This window comes from Tiliqua scincoides, chromosome 9 (genome assembly GCF_035046505.1).
Source record: "Tiliqua scincoides isolate rTilSci1 chromosome 9, rTilSci1.hap2, whole genome shotgun sequence".
Classification (NCBI taxonomy): Eukaryota; Metazoa; Chordata; class Lepidosauria; order Squamata; family Scincidae; genus Tiliqua; species Tiliqua scincoides.
The window spans coordinates 40,023,586-40,049,238 of record NC_089829.1 but is presented as its reverse complement, the minus strand read 5'-3'; the positions used below and the strand labels follow the sequence as shown (position 1 = coordinate 40,049,238).

Here is a 25,653-nt window from a genome sequence, read left to right as displayed (position 1 = left end):
AGAACTTGGGAGAAAATGCAGTGGCACCCCTGCCATTGATAGCAATGGACTGCAATTAGATATGAGCCAAAACATCTCATTGAGGGCCACAGAATAATCCCACCCTACATATAAATTAGTTTTGGAATAAAAAAAATGTAACCATTCTTCTGATATAATTAAGAATATCTATATACCACTTTTCAACAGATAAAATAATCAGTTGGCTGTGCAACATCTAATCTGGTGCACAGTCCTGTGTGTGCCTACTCAGAAGTAAGTCCTGTTGTGTTCAGTGGGGCTGACTTCCAGGAAAGTGAGAATAGGTTTGCGTCCCTAGAAGAGCAACTGGGAAACGAATAATGTGATTCTATGTGGAACTGTCTTCAGCCAGGCTTACTCCCAAGAAAAGGTGTAAAAGATTGAAGCCTAAGACCCAATCCATACATAAGCTGAGGTGGTAGAACTCTGGACTGCCATAAATGCAAATGTGTGATGTACTTATGAAGGCACCAGGGAGGACCCATGTATCAATAGCTATTAGCCATGGTGGCTATATGAGACCTCAAGAGTCAGCATCACTCTGAACACCACTTGCTGGGCAATGACAGTGTGGGAGGGAACTCCACATGTGGGCTTCACCAAGGGATCAGTATATGTGAAACCAGTTCTTTGTGAATTTTTTGGATCTCCTCTACCTGCTCTGACACATTGCCTGAATCCTTCTCCCTCTTGAACGGTTTCAGATCGGAGACAGAGTCATGGCTTTCGTCAACTACAATGCCTGGGCAGAGGTGGTTTGTACGCCCCTCGAATTTGTGTACAAAATCCCCGATGATATGAGCTTCTCTGAAGCAGCTGCCTTTCCTATGAACTTTGTCACTGCCTACATGATGCTCTTTGAAGTTGCCAACTTACGGGAAGGCATGTCGGTACTTGTTCATTCTGCAGGAGGTGGAGTGGTAAGTTGGCTTGATTTGACTCTTGCTGTACAAGGAATTGTAACTTCATGCAAGTGTATTTAGGGGTTCAGCTTTCCATGCGTCACAGCTGTCCCAATTTACCATGCACAGTTCCTAGTTTCTGGTATACGTCCCTTGTTATTCATTGTATCTACTTTTTGTTTTTTGGATGAATTGCTTTACAACTTGTGTTGCTAAAGTGTGAGTTGCTAAATTTATTCTTCTTCAGGATTCAGTTATTTCCTCAAAGTCTTTAACTCTCTGACTGGTAGTGAATACAACTTGTCTCTACTGCGCATGCATAGAAATGCATGCGCATGAGTGTTAAGGCATCATGCAGTGTCCTAGCGTTTCAGAAACTGCATCTACCAACTGTTCTATTTTGAACAGTTGCTAGTGGATTGTGGGACAATTGTGTTTTACTTTGGCCCCAAGTAACCAAACCGGCTTGGCTTTTAAATTAGTGCTGGGCAGGCTTTGAATCAATAGTCAACAGATTCAGTAGTCGGGGAAAGCTTTCAGTGGTATGTAACAGTGGGGAGCAGGGCAGCTCATGAACTGTTGGAAAGAACAGTTCTGGCAAGAAAGGCTGTCTTCATTCCAACTTTTCTTTCCAATCTGTCAGGGGACTGGGATATTGCCACTTTCATCTCCACCCCTTGCATTGGTGCCCACATAAGCAGAAATGTGCCTAATGGTTACTAAACAGAGCATCAGGAAGATGAAAAGCTATCCATTGTCATTATGTGCTTTTTAGAAAAGAGTGAGTTCATTAAGACTTCAAAGCCAAATGCCCATTAAAGAATGCAGATCCTTGTGTTTATTTTTAGAACCCTGATCCATATTTGCAGTGCCTGGGTTTTTGAATTGCAAGCAAGCTGTGCTTTATCCATTAGACAATACAAATGTGCCTTTTTTAACAGCAACCTGGGAGGGCTTAATTAATATTCAAAACTTTTTCACAATGAGGAATGTGGGGGAAGAGTTGTGATCTGTTGCATACAATTAGTTACTTGTAGGCAAGACCAACTAACAGTTGCAACCAGAGCTGGCCCCTTCCATTGAGAAGGATTTTTTTGGGAGGGGGATCATTAAAAGGAAGCAGACTGAATCTGTTATTATATATTTTGCCTCTGTGCCACCAAAATGCCTTGAGAATCTTCTTTGATTGGACATCTTATTGGGAGTGGGGTGACTAACCTGTGGATACATCTCCACCCACAATTCTTTCGTCTTGCTGAAGGCTAAATGAAGAGGAGTCCATGAGGAAACCACAGACTTGGGTTAATTCAGATCCACAGAAGATATCAGTGTTCTTCACAAATTTATTTATGGAATTTATATTCCGTCTTTGTATCCCACAAAGAGAACTCAAGGCAGCTTACAAATAAAAACATATTTATTTGTTCTATAAATGTCAAATAAGACATTTAAAAAACAATAATTTGATACCACATTGTAAAAGTTGTATGAAAATTGGCTTGCTGGAGTCTAGCTGATGCAAACAGCTGATAATTCTGGTGATGTGATGGTTGGAAAAGGACATCCATCGAACCGAGCAATTCAAGAGTTGCTGGAATTTGGTGGATGGAATTTGGACATCGAACAGAGCAATTCAAGAGGTTTGAGAAGCAAATCCAGAGGGACAGGGATTCACATCATCTGCTTGCCTAAAGCAAAGGTTCTCGAAAGTGTGTGTCGCAAATCCCTGGGCATCTCAAGGCACTGCTGTTCAGACAAGCATCTGACCCGACAAACAGTGGTAGGATGCTCAGTTAGGTGGGTGGAGCTCATTTGTGCATGTTTTGTATGCTTGAAAAAGCCCTTCTGTCCGCCTGAGTCTCTTACCACTGTTTGTAGGGTTGCATCTGGTTCCCTGAGCTGGACGTAAATGCATAATCGCATTATCACCAATTTCTTCTGGTTGCCGGGACATCACAATGGAGGTTCATTTGGGAAGCACTGACCTAAAGCACTGAACAAGATTTACCCAGGTTGGTGCCAGGTGGTTCTAGGACTGGCTGCTTTTGGGGTCCATGTATGCAAGGCCTTCCATACTTTCCACACTTCTCTCCTCTGTAGGGCTTCTCTCTCTCTCTCTCTCTCTCTCTGCTCACTTTTACCTCCAGGTGGGATTGTGGCCAGTGGCAGACCTCACATTCACTTGATGGGGCAAATGACCTGGGCATGGAGCCTTGCGCACTTTTAGGACCCCACAGAAGCCTCTCTGAGGCTCCTGATGGTCGGAGACTGTGCTTCCGGTTTTCCAAAAGCACAGTTTAAAGCAGGGGTGTCCAAAGTTTTTGGCAGGAGGGCTACATCATCTCTCTGACACTGTGTCGGGGGCCGGGGAAAAAAAGAATTAATTTACATTTAAAATTTGAATAAATTTACATAAGTTTACATAAATGAATATATTAAAGATGAACTTGTATGAATGAATGAAGGTCTTGCAATAGCTCAAGGCCTATAAGAGGCCTTGTACAAAGCAAGGCTGGCCTTTTCTTTGCTGCCTCTGCTGCATCACGGATGTGAAACTGCAAGCAGTGGCAGGAGCCCTCATCCCACAGCTCACGCAAGAGGTCAAACAGTTGCCCTCACGCTAAGAGCAGCTGCGTCGGGCCAGTGGGGGCTCCAACAAATCTCCGGAGGGCCACAGGCTCATTGGAGACTGGGGACTCCCTGAGGGCCGCATTGACAGTCCTCGAGGGCCGCAAGTGGCCCCAGGGCCGGGGTTTGGGCACCCCTGGTTTAAAGCATCGGGGAACCTTCAAGAGGCTTCCCTGACGTGTCCTGGAGTCACGCAAGGCACTGTGCGCTCCAGGTAAGTGGGGGGACGGACTTACATGCAGGGGCAGCAGCATCCCTTGGGGGGAAGACGGGGAGATGGTAGGGAGGAGCCGTGCTGGGGGGATTGTGAGCCTCCATGTCGGGCCACCCTCCCAACGCAGAGGCTCTTAATTCTATGCCAACCATTGTGGGGCTACTTGCATTACTTGGGGGAAGGGGACGAAAGTCCCCTTCTTCCAAGGAGACAGCGGTGGCTGCCCAGGAAGTGCTGAAAGCAGCGACATGCATTTTTGGCGCCACTGCAGCCCCATACTCCAGGCAGCTCAGGATTGGGCTTTGAGCCCTTGGAAGGCTCTGCTCTGCTTAGTAACTGTGAAGTTTCCTTTCTGCAGAAGTTTATATCTCCGATCCACCTCTGAGAAAGGATATTTGCAGTCCCATGATTTCTGACTATTGCTTGGCAGTACCTACAATTCTCTTCTGAAAGCTGCAGACAGAAAGGAGAGGCAAGGAGTGTGAAAGTCTGGAGTAAGATAGAGGAACCATTGAAACTGAGGCTGGTCACAGCCTCAATTTGGGAGTAGAGGGCTAGGCTTTATGAATGTGGCAGGCCTTTGAGCCCAGCAGAAAGAGGCTTCTCTCATCAGACAAGTACTCCCCAAAGCAGCGTAACTGAAAGGTCTGGAGTTTGGGAGAGGAGGTGCCAAGCACCAGGGGCCCATCACTCTTGTCTGCCAAAATCCTGGCAATGCAGGCTACGACTAGCCTAACAAGGATAAAATAATCTCAGCACAAAATCTCTTTAGTCCAAGATAATCGTGTTTAAGATGAATGACCCCTCCTGGGCCACTGCAGTAACGGGCTGGAATTTATAATCTTATTACAACTTGGTGCAGTACAGAGGAGGTCTGTTTTATTCTTGATGAAGAATAAATAATAAGAAAACAAAATCTGAAGTGTGGAATTTGAAAATGAAATAGAACTCGAAGAAAAGGGAGGAGCATGCTTGAGACATTCAATAGGAAACCAAGACTCCACAGGGCCGGTGTTGATGTTTGTGTGAATGCATGGTCCTTTGGCATTTAGCACAAGCGAGAAAGGACTGGCCTTTTCTCCAGGGGAGACAACCAGAGTAGAGGAAAAGGAAGTATACTTTGGAATGCAATGTATGGTTCTGGGTGCTTCATCTCGAAAAGGATATTGGAAATCAAGGCCAGCTCTGTAGATGGCACACTAAATGTCTCCCACTTGCTGAGCAATACGCCTGCAGCTGCCTCTCCATTATATCTGCTCCCATTTTGGATATAACATCAGAGCGAGCAGCACTGGGCTAGATGGACTTAGTATCAATTTGTCATTGGCCGTGACCAGTAGCGTAGCTAAAGGGGGGGAAACAGTAAGTACGCAGGTGCCACAACACGCTGTGGAAGCAGCCCCTTCCACTCGCCATCAGAACCATTCCAGGCAGCAGCATTCCAGCAGGTGCTCGCTGAACCGAAAAGCATCTCTTGCAAGTTGCTGTCACTGCCCAGAATAGCTCCAACCACTTATATGGTGTGTTGTGGCACCTGCAGTATTTACTGTTTTGACCCCACCAGCTACGCTGCTGCCCTTGATTGGAAAGAGTCAGATACAGTAAGCCTCACCTGCCTGTTCGTACGGTTTTCATTGCAGATCCTCTGGGTGTTCGAATCTTTTAAAGATAGATCTTTGCGCCCTTGACATCAAACTGGCAGCATCCCGCATCTTAACAGTCAATGTACAAAGAGCATCCAGCTGGGCTTTGTGTAGTGAACTAGCCTCCAAAGTCACAATCGTTTCTGCATTAACAGCAACTGTTACCCTGCAGATGCCTGATCTTGTCTGATCTTGGAAGCTAAGCAGGGTCAGGCCTGGTTAGTACTTGGATGGGAGACCGCCTGGGAATACTGGGTGCTGTAGCTTCTACCATAGTCTTTCGAGACTGAAGGTTGCCAACCAGTGCAAGCTTATGCATGTTTACTTGGAAGCAACTCTCATTCATCTCAGTGAGTCTTACTCTCAGGAAAGCGTGCACAGGGCTGCAGCCGAAAGCCCTGGAATACTTTGCAGCACAAAACAAGCCAATCATTCCCCATAAAAGTCCTTTATGAATAATGCAGAGCAGCAGGCATTGGAAAGGACTCCTGACGAGACAGTTTCTGGGGCATTTCATAACAGATGCAAGGGCCACTCGTGTCCAATAGGAGGAGGAAAGGAAAAATGCCCGGTTTGTTCCTAAATGTCATGGACATTCCTGAACCATACCATGAAACAATGGGCACCCTGTGGCTCCAGAAGGTGGTGCTTGTTTTGTTCTTACCAATGCAAGTTCAGTGTCATTGTCTTAGGCGTTTCAGGCATTTTGGACCACATTAACATGCAGCAATCAGTGGGGCCCACCCAGGCGTCTGCCCACTTTCCTAAATTGCAGTGGATACCTGTCAGCCAGGAGGATGGAGAGATGTGTGATGGGAGGAAGGATAGTGGTCCTCTTAAGAAAGCAGGAAAGAGGAGATAAAAGATTCCGGGTTTCTTCAGTCCAAAGAGGGATGGCCAGTGCCAGATGGTGGGGCTGCAGAGGTCTTGGCCATACGACAAGGAGGCATGTGAGTTCCACCCAATGTGGCAGGGAAGAGGAGTGTTTAACTCTGGTCATAAGAGGTTGCGTTGGCTGCATGACTGGTGCTGATACCAAACAAATCCTGTTCATCATCCACCTATCTATAAAGGTCAGCACTTTTGAACATTTTTTTTTCTCACAGTACACTGACATTTATGGTCTTCTCTATAGTTTTTGCCTTTGGTGATGTCTCTTCTGGCTTCTGGCTTCTCTTCCAGGTTCTGTTTCTAGGGCAACTGTCTTTAGTAACAATTGTCTGTCTTCCTCTGCTGATGGAGCCAGACAATTTATGGCTAGAGACAGCCACCAAGAAACAAAACCATAGAACGTGGAAGCGTTTTCCAATGATTTTCCACCTCTGTGCCCCACACTCCTGACAGTACTTCTGGTTTTACAATTTAAGGGTGCTCTGGAGGCCTCAGAAGGTTTTCAAAGCACCCAGGGATGCAGTGCAGGGCTTCACCTGTCCACAGAATGGCTCCAGAGGGCAGGCGGAGGCAGCAGTGGTGATGCAATGGACTCAGCAGTGCCACCTCCACAGAACCCATTGGTGTGGCACCTGGGGCTTTTGCCACCCTCACCTCTCCCCAGGACCACCACTGTTTTGACTAGTTAGAGGCCAGTGTCCTAAGCACAATCAACAGCCTCCTCAATGTGTTTTGTGTCTAAAGTTTTGTATTAACGATCAGAGTGGAGGACGCAGAAGTGAAGGTTTTATTTTGGAAGAATGCATCTCTGGCTGTATCAAGTTGTGCACAAAATTCAAAATTGGGGTGGAGGACAGGTTGGATGGGTGGAGGAGAGCCTTTAGGCTCCCACACACTACTTTCTAGATTAATTTCACATCCAATCACATAGTGTCCAGTCTGCTTTGAAACAGATCTGTGATTTCCTTAAGACCTGCCTTTGTGAATCCTGGAGCCTTTCCCATCCCCACTTAGGAAAGTCACAGGATGACATTGCCAAGTAGCGGAGCTTTGTTGTCCAACGTTCCATTGACCAAATCTGGACTGATTTTTCAGATGTGTGCTGGGATTAATTATACAGGCCAACACACATTTTGCTTTCTTAAAAGTTAGATCTATTCCTCAGTATATTTGGGGGTGCTGATTGCAAAAATGGTATCAGTTTTGCCCTATCACATCTAGTTTCAGAGATACAGAATACCCTTGATAGTGACTGGTTCCCTCAACTTCCTCTTGACTTGAAGAAACCTACACCATGACTTTCTCACAAGGAAGCTGCTTGAACCATTCACTAACGAGGCTATGCTTGTATCAATGAAACTAGACATGACATTGCAAAACCGATGCCATTTTTGAAATCAGCACCCCAAATTCATATAAAACTATAAATATTTTTTTTTTGGGGGGGGGGGAGTTTTTCTGACCCTCAATTTCACAGGCCTGTGCTACAAGTTAACACCAGAGTGAATCCAAGTGGTCAAACAAGTTTGTTTCACTAAGGATCTTCCCTCTCAAGTCAAAGAGTCTCCGATGGCAAATGACATTTTAAAACAGAACATAAACATTTAAGGCAAAATACATGTAATAAAATATAGTCAACACCATCAATACGACAGGATTCCATTCAACAGTAGAAGCTATAGAAGAGTTTTCTGTTTTTGCCTAAATATTTTCCTGGTATGAACTCGCAGGGGCAGAGAGTTCCAAAGATGAGGTGCCGCAGCTCAGAAGGCACTGCTCCATATTGCGGTTCACTGCATGTCAAAAGGTTGTGCAGTAGCCCTTCCCTTCCATGCTTCTTTGAACAACTCCACTTCCAAATGAGAGTTCAACTGGAGGAACCAATTGAAGGAGACAGTTGATCAAGGCTCAGTCCCCTGGCCCTGGTCTGCAGTTCAGCATACCTCTCTTCTGCTCTGCTTAATGTCTGGCCAAATTCCTGTTCTAAACTTGGCCTAGGGAACTTAGGCCCACGTCAAGCTAATTAGCTTCCCCGGCTTAACAGCTGCTAACTCTACCACTGTGCAAAATCTACCACCATACTCCAGCACCAGCTGAAAAGGTAGCTTGGCTTTGGGTTGCAGGTTCCATCCTCCTAGTTCCTAAGGCAGCAGTTCTTCCAGGTGCAGCAGCACCACCTCAGCTCTCCACCATTCAGCAGTCTGTTTGGTTACCAGGGGTCTCCAACCCCCAGCCCGGGGGCCAGATGGGGCCCGTGGCAAGCCTCTATCCAACCCGTGGCCAACCTCTTGTCCCCTGAAAGCCTCTGGCCCACTCAACTGAGCATGACCAGAACTGTGCTCTGAGTGTGTCTGGACGGTGTTCTGAGGGCCGGAGAGGTTGAATGAATGAGCCCATTCATTTATTCACTCATCTAAGTTCCATCTCAAATTTATTTATTTAAATTTTGTATTTAAATTATTTTTCCGGCCCTCAACACCTCAGCAGATATTTGATGCGGCCCTCTGGCCAAAATGTTTGAAGACCAGTGGGTTAGTCCATCAGTCAGTGTGCCAGTTCGTTGTCCATCCTCCAGTTCAGGGGTGTCCAAACCCCAGCCCGGGGGCCACTTGCGGCCCTTGAGGACTCCCAATCCGGCCCGCGGGGAACCCCCAGTCTCCAATGAGCCTCTGGCCCTCCGGAGACTTGCTGGGGCCTGTGCTGGCCCGATGTAACTGCTCTCAGCGTGAGGGCAATTGTTCAACTTCTCATGTGAGCTGTGAGATGAGGGCTCCCTCCACTGCTTGCTATTTCACATCTGTGATGTAGCAATGGCAGTGACAGAAAGGCCAGCCTTGCTTTGTGCAAGACCTTTTATAGGCCTTGAACTATAGGCAAGACCTTCATTCATTCATGCAAGTTCCATCTCTGATATATTCATTTATGTAAATTTATTCAAATTTTAAATGTAAATTAATTGGTTTTTTTCCTGGTCCCCAACACAGTGTCAGAAAGATGATGTGGCCCTCCTGCCAAAAAGTTTGGACACCCCTACTCCAGTTCATCAGTCAGTGTACCAGTTTGTTGTCCATCCTCCAGTCCATCAGTCAGTGTGCCAGTTCATTGTTTGTCCACCAGTCCTTGAGTTAATGTGCCAGAAAGTCAGTCCAATAAGCCAGCAAATCTCATCTCCCGCTTCTACTCTCTCTCCAACTACAACCCACAAACTCTCCCTGCTCCAGGTGCTGCTTATATCCCTGAAGACCTCATTGCCTCTAGTGGCTGCAGCTTGCAGCACACCCACTGCTAGTTAGAGCCCTAGGGTTAACCCTGTGCTTGCTTGCCAGAGCAAGGGGCCACTGTTGGCACCACACCCTATCTCCTCCAGGGATCTTGCGCATTTCCATTACACTTAATTCCTGTCAAGAAAGGCTACAGCAAGCATTGAACGTGACCTTGAATGAGGGACTTCTTGACAGGACAACCTGCCCCTTGAAAGCAAATGTGCTTCCACTGTTCAAACTGAAGCCTTAACAAGCTCTCTGGAGAGGAAACCCATTTTCAGGGGTGGTAAAGAGGAGCCTCGGCATTGAACTTGGCAAGTGCAGGAGGTGTAGTAGAAATCCCTTGTCTTTCATTGTGAGAGTTTGAAACTGTGCTTCAGCCACAGTGGGAGGCAGTGGCATAGCTAGAGGGCGATGCCTCCATTTTGCTCTTGTGGCCCAGAATGTCTCCAAAGGGAAGGGGAAGGTGCCGCTTGCCTGCCATGCTGAGGCTCCCTGCAAAACTTAGTGCTTTGCACCCCCTCTAGCTATGCCACTGGTTGGAGGGTCTTGAGCCGATCTTTCTCTTTTTTCTCTCTCTAGGCTTTGACTCCAAGTCTTTAAAATGGGAATATTAGCAAGTATTTCACTTGAGTTGGGGGAAAACAGTTTTATTTTTTTGCGGATATTGGTGTTTTCCAAAGGTAGAAGTACTTAAAGCAGCGTTAGGCGTTTTTATTCAAAATTCGCATTATAATTATAAATTATAATTGCTTTAAAAGTGTAGTAGGTGGGTGATATAGGAGGTATAGTGTCAGCAGAGAGGAAGAAGAACTGTGCCCATGGAAGAAGATCTGAACTGGGCTATGCAGGACCATGTGCACGGCCGATAGTTCCTCTGCTTCAGAGGCCTTTATGAAGGTGAGGGGAGTGGCGTATAGAAAACTTTTAAAAGAATAAAAATGAATTAAATCAGAGTCCATTCTGCCGAGTACAGGGCATCCATCATGCATATTTATTATTTCCCTGGCACATGTTTTGAGCTTGGTGGTATGTGCAGGGCATGCACAATGCTTCCTTTCTCTAGCCATTTGCTCTTTTGCCTGCTGAGTTTATAATCTCTTGTGTGTTGCCTTTTCTTACTGTGCATTGAACACACTGCTGAGCTTGATTGAACTCTCGTTAAGTGGCGATTGTAATTGAGGCGCTCATGGAACAGTGCCCTGTTGTTGCAGTCAGCGGAGAGCTCTCACTCCCAAAATTGCAGCCCCTTTCTCTGTTATGCAGGAGGATGGTTTATCTAGTTAAAGCAGGGGTGGGCAAACCTCGGCCTGGGGGCCATTTGCGTCCCTTGGGGCCCCCAATTTGGCCTGCAGGGAGTCCCCAGTCTCCAATGAGCCTCTAGCCTGTCGGAGAGTGAGGGAGCCTACGCTGGCCCACGACCGCCAATCACAACTGCCAGATGTGAGCTGCGGGCCGAGTTAGAACAAGGCCTTTTATAGTCTTCATGTGTTTTCTGCTTTTCCCTGGGCATTATTTTAACCTTCCCCATTGCCTCTGAACAAGTTACGTCTCCATGTTTCGGGTTTGGTCTGTATGTTTTCACTGTACAAGAGGTGTGTGGCAAACAGTTCATAGCCCTCATGTGGTTCTACATGCCTGTATTAAAGTTCTCATGTGTATTATAAACAAGCTCAGTAAAATTCATTCATATAAGTTCCGTCCCTAATGTAATCGCCTATGTAAATTTATGTAAATTTATTCAAATTTGAAATGTAAATTAATTTTTTTTTCCCCTGGCCCCCGACACAGTGTCAGAGAAATGGTGTGGCCCTCCTGCCAAAATGTTTGCCCACCCCTGAGTTAAGGGAACGACTTGCAATGCTTGCTTTAAAGCAGTCAGAATTCCTGCAGTGTTATAGTGGCTCACTAAAGTCTGGCGGACAAAAATTGAGGATGAGTGTAAATGGGAAAGAAATGCTAGTCCGGCACGATGTACAACAGAATGTGCCAATACTGCTTATGGGATCATGTTGTCATACCCCTGCCCAGAAGGGCAGCGCCAGTTCGGTAGACAGGGTGGATTCTGTCCAGTGCTGCTGAGGCCGAATAAGCAGACACTGAAAGGTGGAAGGCTTTGAAGGTTCTTTATTGTTCAACAACAAGACATGTCCCTGACCTTTGAGAGCTTGCACACTCAAATTCAAAGGCAATGTCAAAAGGGTGGGACCCTCCTTTTATACATTTCAGTTGTCGTTCAAAACAAAGTCCCCCCAAAAGGGTGTTAACCTTCCCTGTCCTCCTCATGCACCTGCCCCCACCTTCTTAAAGGGAAGTAGCCTGGTATCGGTCTGCCTGTTGAACATGTCTTGCTATTTTTGTTTTTAGCTATGATGATGCTATCGTCTGCGGTTTTTGTTAGCTGTCAGCAGAGGGTCTTTTAATAATAAAATTTGCAAGGCAGCAAGTCTGGAGCTTTTCTCTTAAGTTCATACTTTGCCTGTCTTCGTTCTGCACCGCCTCCCTCTGTCCTGTATTGATGGTTGTTACAGGTTACCTTGGGAGGAAAGAAAGGGGGTCTAAGGCAGGTGATTAGGTAACAATGTGCACATCCCTCATCATCCCCGCAGCAGTCCCCATTTACAGCACAGCAAATTTGCTCCCACTGAGCCAGAGAGAGAATTGGATGTACAGAAATGGAAACCTGTTTGTTTTGTGCATCTAACTCGTATCCTCAGTCTTACAGCAATGAGATGGGCCAGTTTGGACACACTGGCTAGGCCAGAGCCTCCTTCAAAGGGACCACCTGGCCAGGCCAACCCATGACTCACCAGGCAACAATCACAGGTCACAGTGGCTGTACAAACTGGCCAGGAGACTTAAGCCACCACTGCACCCAGCACCCCCTCCCCCCAGTCACTAATGGGCAATAAGATTTGGGGTCTGTAGATATGGGAGAATATTGGCCTGCAGGGAGGGTGGGCAAGGGAGGAGCTATGAGGGGATAGGCAGTGGTGGCTGTCTCTCTCCTTCCAATTCTCTGTACCACTGGTGAATGGGAGAGGCTCTGGGGTGGCTTCTCTTTCTCCTACTCCCCGAGGGGGAGGTGCTGCCACCACTGCCGAAAGTTCCCCCAATTTGCTGATGGAGAGGGTGGGAGGAGCTACCACATGTTGCAGCACAACACCAGGAGTTTGGTCAAAGGGGCCAAACACACCCTGGGAAGGGACTACTGCAAGGCTTTGTCCTAAGACCCCCCAACAACCTGGCACTGACCCTGCTTTGGTTCCTGGAAATAAATGAGTGCCTTCGCAACTCTGAAAATCAGGCGGTAGACTTGACTCGCGTGAATAGGTAACCCGGTGATGTGATTTCAGGGGCAAGCGGTCGCCCAGCTCTGCACAACAGTCCCCAACGTTACTGTGTTTGGAACAGCATCGGCCTTCAAACATGAGGCCATCAAAGGCTCGGTGACCCACCTCTTCGACCGGAATGCAGACTACGTCCAAGAAGTGAAAAAGTAAGGCACTTTCCATTATTTGATTTGTGGGGTGTGATTTCAGAAGCTAGCAAGGTCATAGCAAAAAAATGTGACCTCTTTTTATTTTCAGGCCATGATTTTGGTTTGTCCTTTTATGAAGGCTGGGTACACCATTCTAGGTGGGCAGGTGTGCAGGCTCTTTCTGAGAGGTGTTGAGTTGGCATCCTGCTGCTAGGTCCATATACAAGTACAAGGATGAGTCTATGCCATATTAAGCCTGTAGCAAAACTGACTGTTGTCACAAATCATTACTTATAGTATGAACAGTCTCAACCTTCATTAGATTTACACATCAATTTGCACACCGCGTCAGTCAATTCAACCTATGGCAGTTGTTGTGTAATGACTACTAAGGATCTCTGTGCTCAGTGGCATAGCTAGAGGAGGTGCAAAGCACTAAGTTTTGCAGGGAGGATCACTGCACCATGCAGGTGGCCTCTCTCCTTTGGAGCTATTCTGAGTCACTAGAGCAAAGCAGAGGCACATGCACAGAGCTGGTGCACTGCCAGGGAAAGAGGGCAGCATTTGGTGTGCCACCTCAGGCACCAGAAGGTCTTGGGCCCTGCCACTTATACACACATTGTGTGGCCACTTATATACACTTACACACATTGTCTGCCACTTATACACACATTGTGTGGAAGACATGCAGCCGGGGTGGGCATATCCATGGATCCCATATCTGCAAATTCACTTATCCATGTATTGGGTCTAGGCCTCCCTCAGTGCACACACCTCTGGCCTCTGCTGAGCTCAGAGGCCCTTCCAGAGGCAAGACGAGTGGAGCTCCCATCACCCCTGGAGGGTAATTTCCCCTCAGGTCTGCGAGTTCGCCCGTACCTGTGGTTTCCACTATCCTCAGGGGGTTCCAGGATGGAACAGCTATGGATAAGGGGGCATGCCTGTATCTGTTATGTTTGCAAGTAATTTTGTAGCAGACAGGTGAGGAAGGCTGGACTGGAAGAGGATCATGCCCTTATAGTGCAATCCTATGCATGTCGACTCAGAAGTCAGCTACACTGAGATAAATGGGACTTACTCCCTGGAAAGTGCATGTATGATTGCTTTTGAGTCCAGACCGATCTTTTGGACAAAAAAAAAAAAAAAAAAGTATATTGTGTGAGCTAGCTTTAAGAGGACATGAACATTTTTTCACTGGTGGTTTTTCTTTTTACTTTGATCAGCTCCTGAAAGGAGAGGCTAGTTATTGTGCTTTTATAGGAGCAGGCTCATCAAAAGAGGATATTATTAGCGTACTCTCCTGGCAATTGCTCCGGGCAATTTGACACAGACCAAAAGGATTAGATCTTTCAGTGAGGTTGTCTTGACTGAGTAGGATGAAAAGAGTTGGAAAATCCAACTGACACCTGTTAAAACACAAGCAAGGCCCTCTGCTGTGATGAAGCGGGCACTGAACTCGAGTTTCTCCCTCTGGCTTTGCTCAGCTAAACCTGAAAAATCGGAATTATTTCTAGAAGGAACATTTGAGATCCCCAGAGTAAGGTAAAAGCCAGTTCCTCCTCTTTTTCATGGAATTGCCTTGCAATCTTGCTGCTTCTGCTGTTCAGTGGATTTCAAGGACCAATAGCATTTGCAGTGCAAGCCTAGGCCTATTGACTCAGATGACAGTCCAGCTGGTTTTAATGAGGCTGACTCCCAGGTAAGGCCAAGGATTGCCATCTTGGCATATGTTGTAGTGTATTGGCAACCTTCAGTCTCGAAAGACTATAGTATCGCGCTCTGAAAGGTAGTTCTGGCACAGCGTCTAGTGTGGCTGAAAAGGCCAATCTGGGAGTGACAATCCCTTCCACACTGGGAGCAAGTGCAGTCTGTCCCTGGTCTGTCTCCCTGGCTATGAGCCTTCCTTCTTTGCCTCTTTGCCTCAGACTGTTGGCAAAGTGTCTCTTCAAACTGGGAAAGGCCATGCTGCACAGCCTGCCTCCAAGCGGGCCGCTCAGAGGCCAGGGTTTCCCACCTGTTGAGGTCCATCCCTGAGGCCTTCAGATCCCTCTTGCAGATGTCCTTGTATCGCAGCTGTGGTCTACCTGTAGGGCGCTTTCCTTGCACGAGTTCTCCATAGAGGAGATCCTTTGGGATCCGGCCATCATCCATTCTCACAACATGACCGAGCCAACGCAGGCGTCTCTGTTTCAGAAGTGCATACATGCTAGGGATTCCAGCACGTTCCAGGACTGTGTTGTTAGGAACTTTGTCCTGCCAGGTGATGCCAAGAATGCGCCGGAGGCAGCGCATGTGGAAAGCGTTCAGTTTCCTCTCCTGTTGTGAGCGGAGACTCCATGACTCACTGCAGTACAGAAGTGTACTCAGGATGCAAGCTCTGTAGACCTGGATCTTGGTCTACAGAGCTTGGTCTACAGGGATGTTGTAGTGATGACACATACAATAGCAGAGAGTTGGAAGCGCTTGAGCTACTTGCTCAGTAGCTCAGTAGAGTTGCGAGCATTTGAGCGCTTGCTCAGAAAGATTAATGAATGCTGTGGGGGAGATAGACCACTCCTTCTCAGTGCCCTGCTCATTAACATAAGAACATAAGAACAGCCCCACTGGATCAGGCCATAGGCCCATCTAGTCCAGCTTCCTGTATCTCACAGCGGCCCACCAAATGCCCCAGGGAGCACACCAGATAACAAGAGACCTCATCCTGGTGCCCTCCCTTGCATCTGGCATTCTGACATAACCCATTTCTAAAATCAGGAGGTTGCGCATACACATCATGGCTTGTACCCCGTAATGGATTTTTCCTCCAGAAACATGTCCAATCCCCTTTTAAAGGCGTCTAGGGTAGACGCGAGCACCACATCCTGTGGCAAGGAGTTCCACAGACCGACCACACGCTGAGTAAAGAAATATTTTCTTTTGTCTGTCCTAACCCACCCAACACTCAATTTTAGTGGATGTCCCCTGGTTCTGGTATTATGTGAGAGTGTAAAGAGCATCTCCCTATCCACTCTGTCCATCCCCTGCATAATTTTGTACGTCTCAATCATGTCCCCCCTCAGGCGTCTCTTTTCTAGGCTGAAGAGGCCAAACGCCGTAGCCTTTCCTCATAAGGAAGGTGCCCCAGCCCCGTAATCATCTTAGTCGCTCTCTTTTGCACCTTTTCCATTTCCACTATGTCTTTTTTGAGATGCGGCGACCAGAACTGGACACAATACTCCAGGTGTGGCCTTATCATAGATTTGTACAACGGCATTATAATACTAGCCGTTTTGTTCTCAATACCCTTCCTAATGATCCCAAGCATAGAATTGGCCTTCTTCACTGCCGCCGCACATTGGGTCGACACTTTCATCGACCTGTCCACCACCACCCCAAGATCTCTCTCCTGATCTGTCACAGACAGCTCAGAACCCATCAGCCTATATGTGAAGTTTTGATTTTTTGCCCCAATGTGCATGACTTTACACTTACTGACATTGAAGCGCATCTGCCATTTTGCTGCCCATTCTGCCAGTCTGGAGAGATCCTTCTGGAGCTCCTCACAATCACTTCTGGTCTTCACCACTAGGAAAAGTTTGGTGTCGTCTGCAAACTTTGCCACCTCACTGCTCAACCCTGTCTCCAGGTCATTTATGAAGAGGTTGAAAAGCACCAGTCCCAGGACAGATCCTTGGGGCACACCACTTTTCACCTCTCTCCATTGTGAAAATTGCCCATTGACACCCACTCTCTGCTTCCTGGCCTCCAACCAGTTCTCAATCCATGAGAGGACCTGTCCTCTAATTCCCTCACTGTGGAGTTTTTTCAGTAGCCTTTGGTGAGGGACCGTGTCAAACGCCTTCTGAAAGTCCAGATATATAATGTCCACGGGTTCTCCCAAATCCACATGCCTATTGACCTTTTCAAATAATTCTATAAGGTTTGTGAGGCAAGACTTACCCTTACAGAAGCCATGCTGACTCTCCCTCAGCAAGGCCTGTTCATCTATGTGTTTTGAGATCCTATCTTTGATGAGGCATTCCACCATCTTACCTGGTATGGATGTTAGGCTGACCGGCCTATAGTTTCCTGGGTCCCCCCTCTTTCCCTTTTTAAAAATAGGCGTGACATTTGCTATCCTCCAATCTTCTGGCACCGTGGCCGTTTTGAGGGACAAGTTGCATACCTTAGTCAAGAGATCTGCAACTTCATTCTTCAATTCCTTAATAACTCTTGGGTGGATGCCATCAGGGCCCGGTGACTTATTGATCTTTAATTTATCAATGTCTGAAACATCTTCTCTTTTAACCTCTATCTGACTTAACTCCTCGGTCAGGAGGGGCCGTTCGGGCAGCGGTATCTGCCCGAGGTCTTCTGCCGTGAAGACAGATGCAAAGAACTCATTTAATTTCTCTGCCATCTCTAAGTCACCTTTTATCTCCCCTTTCCCTCCCTCACCATCCAGAGGGCCAACCGCTTCTCTGGCGGGTTTCCTGCTTCTAACATATTTGAAGAAGCTTTTATTATTCCCCTTAATGTTGCTGGCCATGCGTTCCTCATAGTCTCGCTTGGCCTCATTGTCCTTGGCAAATCTGCTTAGAAGGAATGTCCATGCCACTGTGTGGCTATCAGTCAATGCCCTTCATCTGTGGAACTGGAACAAATAATGGAGGCTTTGGAATATACACACATGGAAGAGGAAATAGCTCTGCAGGGCATCAAAGCCCTATACACAATTTAGAGTAAATTTTGCTCTGTCCTATCCTCTTCCTTCCAGCTTCCGAGATTTTGCAAGGACCTGCCCATACAGTTTTAGGCCCACCACAGCCAAGCCCTAAGGGCTAGAAACTTGCTTTTTAAAAAAAAAAAAAAAAAAAAATAAAATTGAAATTTTGATAACATGAGGCACCTACGTTTGGGGCTAGGACCAGAAAGATCCATGTTTGAATTCCTGCTTATCCAGAATCAGCTCACTGGATGATTTTGAACCAGTCAAATCGGTCAACCTAGCCTACCTTGCAGGGTAGTTGTGCAAATGAAATGTGTCATGGCAGGAGGACCACAAGCGGCCCCTCCCCTTCGGAGGCATTCCGGGTGGTGGGAGCAAAAACAGAGGCATTTACCTCTTCTCTGGCATTCGCCTACATTTTGCTCCCACTGTCTGGAATGGCTCCGAAGGGGAGGGGGAAGGGACCATTTGCATGCTGTACTGAGGCTCCCTGCAAAACTTGATGCTTGGCACCCTCTGTAGCTACACCACTGAGTGCAAGAGCAAGCCCTGAAACAAAAACAAATATATACAAAAACAAATATATAAATAAATCATGGTAAAACAACATTGCAGAAGAATGAAAGTGATAACTAGGAGTGAAACATAACCTGGGAAAGCTTGAGACAATAAATATGTCTTCATGGAGGGACAAGATGAAAAGCAGGCAGTTGCGGGCCTACCATTAAGTCCGATGGGACAAATGCCCCAGGCGCGAGGCTGTAGGACTTTGCGGAAACCTCTCTGAGGCTCCTGACGGGGTCAGAAACTGTGCTTCTGGTTTCCTGGGGAGGTCCACTGCTAAAAGCAGGGAGAGAGCCCAGGAAACATCCTGGAGGAATGAGTTTTTCATTGAAGGGGCCAACACCCTTCTAAATACTGGGCTGGGGCACCTTCCTTATGAGGAAAGGCTACGGCGTTTGGGCCTCTTCAGCCTAGAAAAGAGAGGCCTGAGGGGGGACATGATTGAGACATACAAAATTATGCATGGAAAGGATAAAGTGGATAGAGAGGTGGTCTTTACACTCTCACATAACACCAGAACCAGGGGACAGCCACTAAAATTGAGTGTTGGGAGAGTTAGGACAGACAAAAGAACATATTTCTTTACTCAGCCTGTAGTTGGTCTGTGGAACTCCTTGCCATAGGATGTGGTGACGGCATCTGGCCTAAATGCCTTTAAAAGGGGATTGGACATGTTTCTGGAGGAAAAATCCATTACGGGCTACAAGCCATGATGTGTATGTGCAACCTCCTGATTTTAGAAATGGGTTAAGTCAGAATGCCAGATGTAGGGGAGGGCACCAGGATGAGGTCTCTTGTTATCTGGTGTGCTCCCTGGGTGTGAGATACAGGAAGCTGGACTAGATGGGCCTATGGCCTGATCCAGTGGGGCTGTTTTTATGTTCTTATGCCTGTCCAATCTCACCTGAGGCAATCACAGAACATACAATGCCCACTCTTCTCACATTATCATATTCCATTTTTTTTCATACATCTTCCATTTCTCATGGGCTGCTTTTCCGGTTTCTTGGAAAGGGAAAAAACAAAAAACAAAATGGATAGTCCAGACCACAAAACGCAGTCTTTGATGTGTGCCTAATTGCTATTAGCTAATTTCAGACACTATCATTGTCATGAGAAAAGCGTTGCTTTTGGGGAATTAGGAGCAGTTCTCTGTGCCTTATGCCTCCCTTGTTCCCTTGGGCATCATTATCCAGAATAGCCGCACGAATGCTTTTCATAATTGTTTAATTAAAGTTAGCAATTAAAAATACATTTTTTAATTTTTTTCTTTCTTTTAAACTTCATAACTTCACTTTTTGTTATATAAAGCAGTTGTGTTTTCCTTTTCTGTTTTTTTGACTATAACTTTTTATAGAATGGAGATATTTCCATGTGGTTTGTTTCATTACATTCTGCATGAAATTACACATCAAAAGATATATAACATGATGGTATTATTCAAAAATACCAAGATTTCAAAGATTGGGAGGCAGTCTTTGTCACCCCCCTCTAGCTTGGCACCCAGGGCCTGCATCCCCCTGTCTTCCCATTTGTACGCCACTGCTGAAGGAGATACTATTGTCGATCTTTAAGACTGAAGTCTTGTAAATATTTGAAACAGAACTATAAGCAGTAATCGCTGCCGGTGTTCTCAACTGCTCTCTGGTAAAGTGCTTTTCTCTTTGCTACTGGACAGAAGTTTGGAAATATGCTCAGAGCAAATTACTCCTCCCTCCCTCCCTCCCTTCCTCCCTCAATAATTTTATTAGGCATTTTGGGTTTTTGTTTGTTTGTTATACATATCTTAAGGTACATTTGAAATAATTTCAAATAATCATTCATTTTACACTACCTTAAGCTAAACATGGTTAGAATAATTTTTTAAACTCTCCCAAAAAGCTTTTCCCACCCAGAACCAATATGGGAGGGTCTTAAATCGAACATCCCAAAATGATACAAAGGACTGCATTCATCCAAGACATGACTTATAAATTTTTTAGTTGCAAAGTAAGTTTTTTTTGTAAAAATTAGAAACTTAGAAATAATAATAATAAACAGTATTAACAATCAGACATACATTCACAGAATCAGGAGCAGAATAATCAAGTTGGTCATGGAAGAGAGAGATCATTGCCACTTTATCACTGTTACTGATCAAAGTGGGGAAAAAAGCACAGGTTACAGAGATGTCTAGTTTGCACAATTCCTCATGCTCAAAACTATGGTGATTATCATAACATCTGCATTTAGTGGAGTCCATGTAATCAGCTGTGACTAACTCATGGTATTAAAGCTGCTTATTAATTTAAAATATTCATGGCCTCTGCTGTTGTCTTTTTTTTTTTTACAAGCATCCTTTGACTGAAATAGGCTCATAATTTATCTTCACTCCTTCTATGACCTCTTCTTATGACCTTGGTTTCCGTTCTACCCTATAAAGTTGTAACCACCTTAAACTGTGATTTTGATCTCTCCTTGCTGCCTCTATTGCTTCTTGCAGATGTTTACATGATATACTTTCAACCTTTCCTTATTTGCTTTTCCTGATTGTCTGGCTAGAGCCTCATCACCTGAACTGCTCTAAGTATTGTTGATAGTCAAGTCTAAATTTCTTGCTAGGATTTAGCCTTTACTATTTCAGAACCATGTGTGACCTTTTGCTCTTTGGAAAAAGTGAACATAGAAGAAGAAATGAAATGTACTATATATGGGGGAAAGGCAGTGTTCATATTAACTGCAAGCAAATCCATATTTACCAAGCCAGTCTTTGAATAGAGTCAGCTCAAAAATTGCCAATTTGGGGTTTAATCCTATGCATGCCTACTCAGAAGTAAGCCCTATTATAGTAAGTGGAGCTTACTCCCAGCTAAGTGTGGACTGGATTGCAGTCTTGGTCTCTAAGCTGGCCTTCAATTTGTTGAGAGCTGGGATCCAGCTCAAACTTCAGTTCACAACTTAAGATCCACCTTCAAGGTAGAGCCACAAATGGGCAAGAGAAGTGGATAACTGACCGTGGTTCCTCTTCACCCAGTGGCAGCCAATCAGTGTGCCCCATTGCTACACTGTCATTCTGCCCCTACTTTCCTCCCATACCAATCAGAAAGAGGGAGGCAGAGTGCAACCACACACACTACATTTTGAAAGCAAAGGAAAGTAAGCAAAGAGAATGAAGGAGAGCAAGGCAGGCAGAGGAAAGGTGGAGGAGAGCAAATCAGAGAACAGGAGGCCAAGTGGGCCGCTGAGGATTGGGGGCTTGGCCAAAGCAACCTCTCCAATGCCAGCGTCCCCGCCAGAAGTAAACTAATCCTGCATGTTGGATAAACTTAACTCCAGCATGTTGCAACTGCTCAAACAGAACAGGCTTGAAGACCAAACCAAAGCAGGTAGCTGCACTGAGGTTGAATCGACCCAACTGTTGAAGATCTCCAGGCTGGGGAAATCTGAATCTTATGATTAATGCAGGTATAATCTAAGCCAGGGGTTCTCAACCAGTGGTACGCATACAAGTGGTGTTATGTCAGGCGGTGTTGGGTGGTACGCACAGCACCCACGCCCAACCCCAATAGGAGCTTCCAATGGCTATAGGAAGCTCAACCTGGCAGGCAGAGCTCTAGTGCGTGGTTTCCTAGCACAAGAAAAAACTCGCCTGCCTGCCCTGTGCCTCTTACTGACCTTGGAAGCTGCCATCGCAGTTACCAAATTTGGAAGTAAGTGGTGATGGTGTCATTCCCAGTTATTTCCAATGATACCTCTTGAGAACAGCACAGTGACAAGTGGTACCTTAGGGGAGCAGCGTTGAGAAAGTCTTAAGCCCTTCTCATATGTTAGGGCCAATCCTCCACACATTCAGCGCATATGTGTTTTGAAGGGGACTTGAAAACTTCACCATGTTTACCCACTAACAAAACTGGCCTTAATTCCATGAGCTGCAGGAATGCACATATCTTTTGTTCAGTTATCTGGAGAGTTCCTCCTTCCTTTGTTCCTGTGATCTTGTTTTCATTGGGCCATCTTTCTCAGTTTATTGTTAATTTCTGCCCTGCTCTCTGCCAACCATTTAACAGCACTGACATTTGGGGTTATGAGAGAGGGAGGGAAAACTATGCATAATGTACACGCTTTGAGACCTCAGACTTCTGGCACATTAATGCCACATGTGTTATGAGCCAGTGTGTGTGGTTTGCACCATCATGTGAGGGAGCAGCTGCTTGGGATACTTACATGAGTAAGGCCGCAATCCTAACCAACTTTCCAGCACTGACATAAGGGCAATGCAACTCCAAGGTAAGGGAACAAACATTGCCTTACCTTGACTAGGCCTCTGTGACTGCCCCCCCCAACTACAGGCTTCAGCACATGCCCCACTGGCACAGCTATGCCAGTGCTGGAAAGTTGGTTAGGATTGCGCCCTAAGACCCAAACTGCTCATTACACAGAGGGAGGTGGTGGAATTCTGGACTGTTCCACCTCAGACAGTAGATGTGGGCTCATATTTTTATAATGCGTTTCCATGCAAAAGAGTATTGCTGCAAATAGTAAATGAGTAAGGCAGTGTTTCTCAAACTGTGGATCGGGACCCACTAGGTGGGTCGCGAGAAAATTTCAGGTGGGTCCCCATTCATTTCAATATTTTATTTTTAATATATTAGATTTGATGCTACCATGATATGTGACTGCATTTGGGGAAATGTTATAGACCTGTACAATTAAAAAACTACTATGTGTATTATTTTAAAAATGATAGTAAAGGAAACTTACCCCTGGGTAAGTGTGGGTAGGATTGCAGCCTAGGTTGGTGAAAAATTTTCCTGCTTGATTATTTCACTTCTGGTTATGACATCAGTTCCGGTGGGTCCCAACAGATTCTCATTCTGTCCCGGTGGGTCCCGGTGCTAAATGTGTGAGAACCACTGGAGTAAGGGATTGTGGGTTCATGCTCCATTGGGGAGGAGCAGACGGATAAAGGATGGAGAGATACAGAAAGAGGAACAGAGATGCTCTTTTCCCTCTCACACGACACCAGAAGTAGGGGACATCCATGAAAATTGAGTGACAGGAGAGTTAGAACAGACAAAAGACTAATTACCCTGCATGTAATTAGTCTGTGGAACTCCTTGCCACAGGATGTGGTGATGGTGTCTGGCTTAGATGCCTTTAAAAGGGAGTTGGACAGATTTCTGGAGGAAAACTTAATCACAGATTACGTGACAGGTTACATCACAGATTACATGATGGATATGTGCAGTCTGATATTAGCTTGTTGCTCATCATGAGGACCGAGTAGGAATTATTTTCTGTCATCCCAATTGGCCATGGATAGCAGTTTTTGTTGTTGTTGTTTTTGCTTACCCCAGACTGCTGACAGAGCGAAGGTGTGTTCAGTAGGTTTCATGCATTAAAAATTGGTCACTTGTGTTTAATAAAGTGGCCCAAGTTAAACCGAAGTTCAGTTTTGTGTCTTTGTCAGGGGTTGCAAGGTTGAATAGAATGCCAGATGCAGGGGAGTGGCAGTGAGATGCAAGTTTGTTGTGGTCCTGTGTGTTGCCCGAGGCATCTGGATACAGGAGGCTGTGAGATACCAGAAGATGGTCCCTGGGCCTGATCCTGCAGGGCTCTTCTTATGTTCTTAAAGACCAAGGTTCAGTGGTAGAACACATGCCCTACACGCAGGAGTTCAGTCTCATAGTGCAAGGAAAGAGCCCCATCTAAAACCTCAAGGAGTCACCACGAGCCAGCACCAACCAAACTGAGCCCAATGGATGAAAGGCCGAACCCACTTTATGGCAGGTTCTTATGAGAACACTGAAGGAAAGAATTAGCGCAGGCCTCTCCCTGACTGGCCAATTTTGGCATGAAGAAGGATTTTAAAAAAATATGGCATCCCACTTGCAGTCTGAAGAAGAACAGCCCAGAATTCTGCCACCACAGCCTGTCACCTCACTGATAAATGCGTAGTTGCTGCTGTGTGCTTTACTGGTATTTACATTTAAATACCACCTTAGGAATAGGCTGTGATGGTAACTTCTTCCACGTGCAATTCTCCCTGTATCTCTTAATTGGTTTGCATTTGTTCCACCTATCCCTATGAGGATCTGACGTCCACAGAGGTAAGAGCTGCCCGCCTTTGCCCTCAACCTTGGTCTCTGTTGCTTTTTAGGATCTCTGCGGATGGTGTAGACATCGTCCTGGATTGCCTTTGTGGAGAAAATACAGGGAAAGGCCTCGGTCTCCTCAAACCTCTTGGGACTTACATTTTATATGGTAAGCGAGAAGTTGGCAGGCCTGTGAATTTTGACATGCTCAGGCGACAGCTGCCTCCTCCCACTGCAGCCAGCTCATCACTAGTGGGTGATGATGGCCATATATCTGTGGTGACCCATCACATGGAAATGGATGGTAGCCGTTCAGAAGGAGACTAGGGTGAGGACAAAGCAGTGTGTATGGACGGTCATTGTGGCCAGTTCACCCATAAGACCAACAGTGGCTCCAGGGAGGGCCCTGCAGTGGCACATTCTCCTATGTTTTGGGAAGCACATATACATCCCAGCATCCCCTAATCTCCCCCCTCCAGAGGTGCTCAGGAACTTGGCTGCAGATCAACACAGTGGCAACAATGAAGAAGGGCTCTTTCTTGGCCACTGCATATTTCCCAGCTAGTGCTCCCAGCTAGGCACAGTCTGGTACCCAGCTGGGAAAGCTAATAGGCAGTGGATAGTTGTCCGTGGGCCCAATCCTATCCAGTTTTCCAGTGCCGGTGCAGCCGTGCCAATGGGGCGTGCACTGCATCCTATGGTGGGGTTGCAGACACGAGAGTCCTCCTTAAGTTGTGGGAACGCTTGTTCCCCTACCTTGGGGCTGCATTGCTGCTGCGCTGGTGCTGTAAAATTGGCTCCGGCCCCATGCCCCTTTATCTCTGCCACCACAGTTACAGCACAAAAGAAAAGCTGTGTTCATGGTTGCTGTCTGCTCACAACTGGGTCCCTCCCCATTGGCCCCAGACTGACCTGTGGGGTGGTGGTGGGAATCAGTTGCAGATGGCAAGCACCCCCATGGTCCTGGCTTACTCCTGCTTCCGGGATTGGCCGAGCATGAGGATGAGCCCTTGCATGAGCCCCTAGCGCATGCTCCACCATAGTGCACATCTAGCCTTGTCCTTCCCCACTCTCTCCAGAGACAGCAATAAGTTCTGTCCACTGGAGAGGAGTGGGGGTGATGCTAGGAGTGCCTTAGTGGTGGGGTGGGGCTTGCCGGACCTGCTCACTGCATTCTGCATATGTTGTATGGGTTGTTATATAAATTGTCAAAATGACCACAGAGCCCAGGTTTGAGACAAAGAGCCAAACCAGGGCCATTTCA

The 25,653-nt window shown here is 46.4% G+C and overlaps 1 protein-coding gene across 1 annotated transcript in view; it reads left to right on the top strand.

Annotated features, from left to right (window-relative positions):
- Positions 1 to 25,653, top strand: part of VAT1L (vesicle amine transport 1 like) — a 64,707-nt gene that overhangs the window by 17,958 nt on the left and 21,096 nt on the right. The window contains exons 3-5 of the mRNA XM_066637679.1: positions 726 to 941; positions 12,919 to 13,061; positions 24,455 to 24,558. Coding sequence (XP_066493776.1) covers positions 726 to 941; positions 12,919 to 13,061; positions 24,455 to 24,558 — 463 coding nt within the window. The remainder of the gene's footprint in view (positions 1 to 725; positions 942 to 12,918; positions 13,062 to 24,454; positions 24,559 to 25,653) is intronic.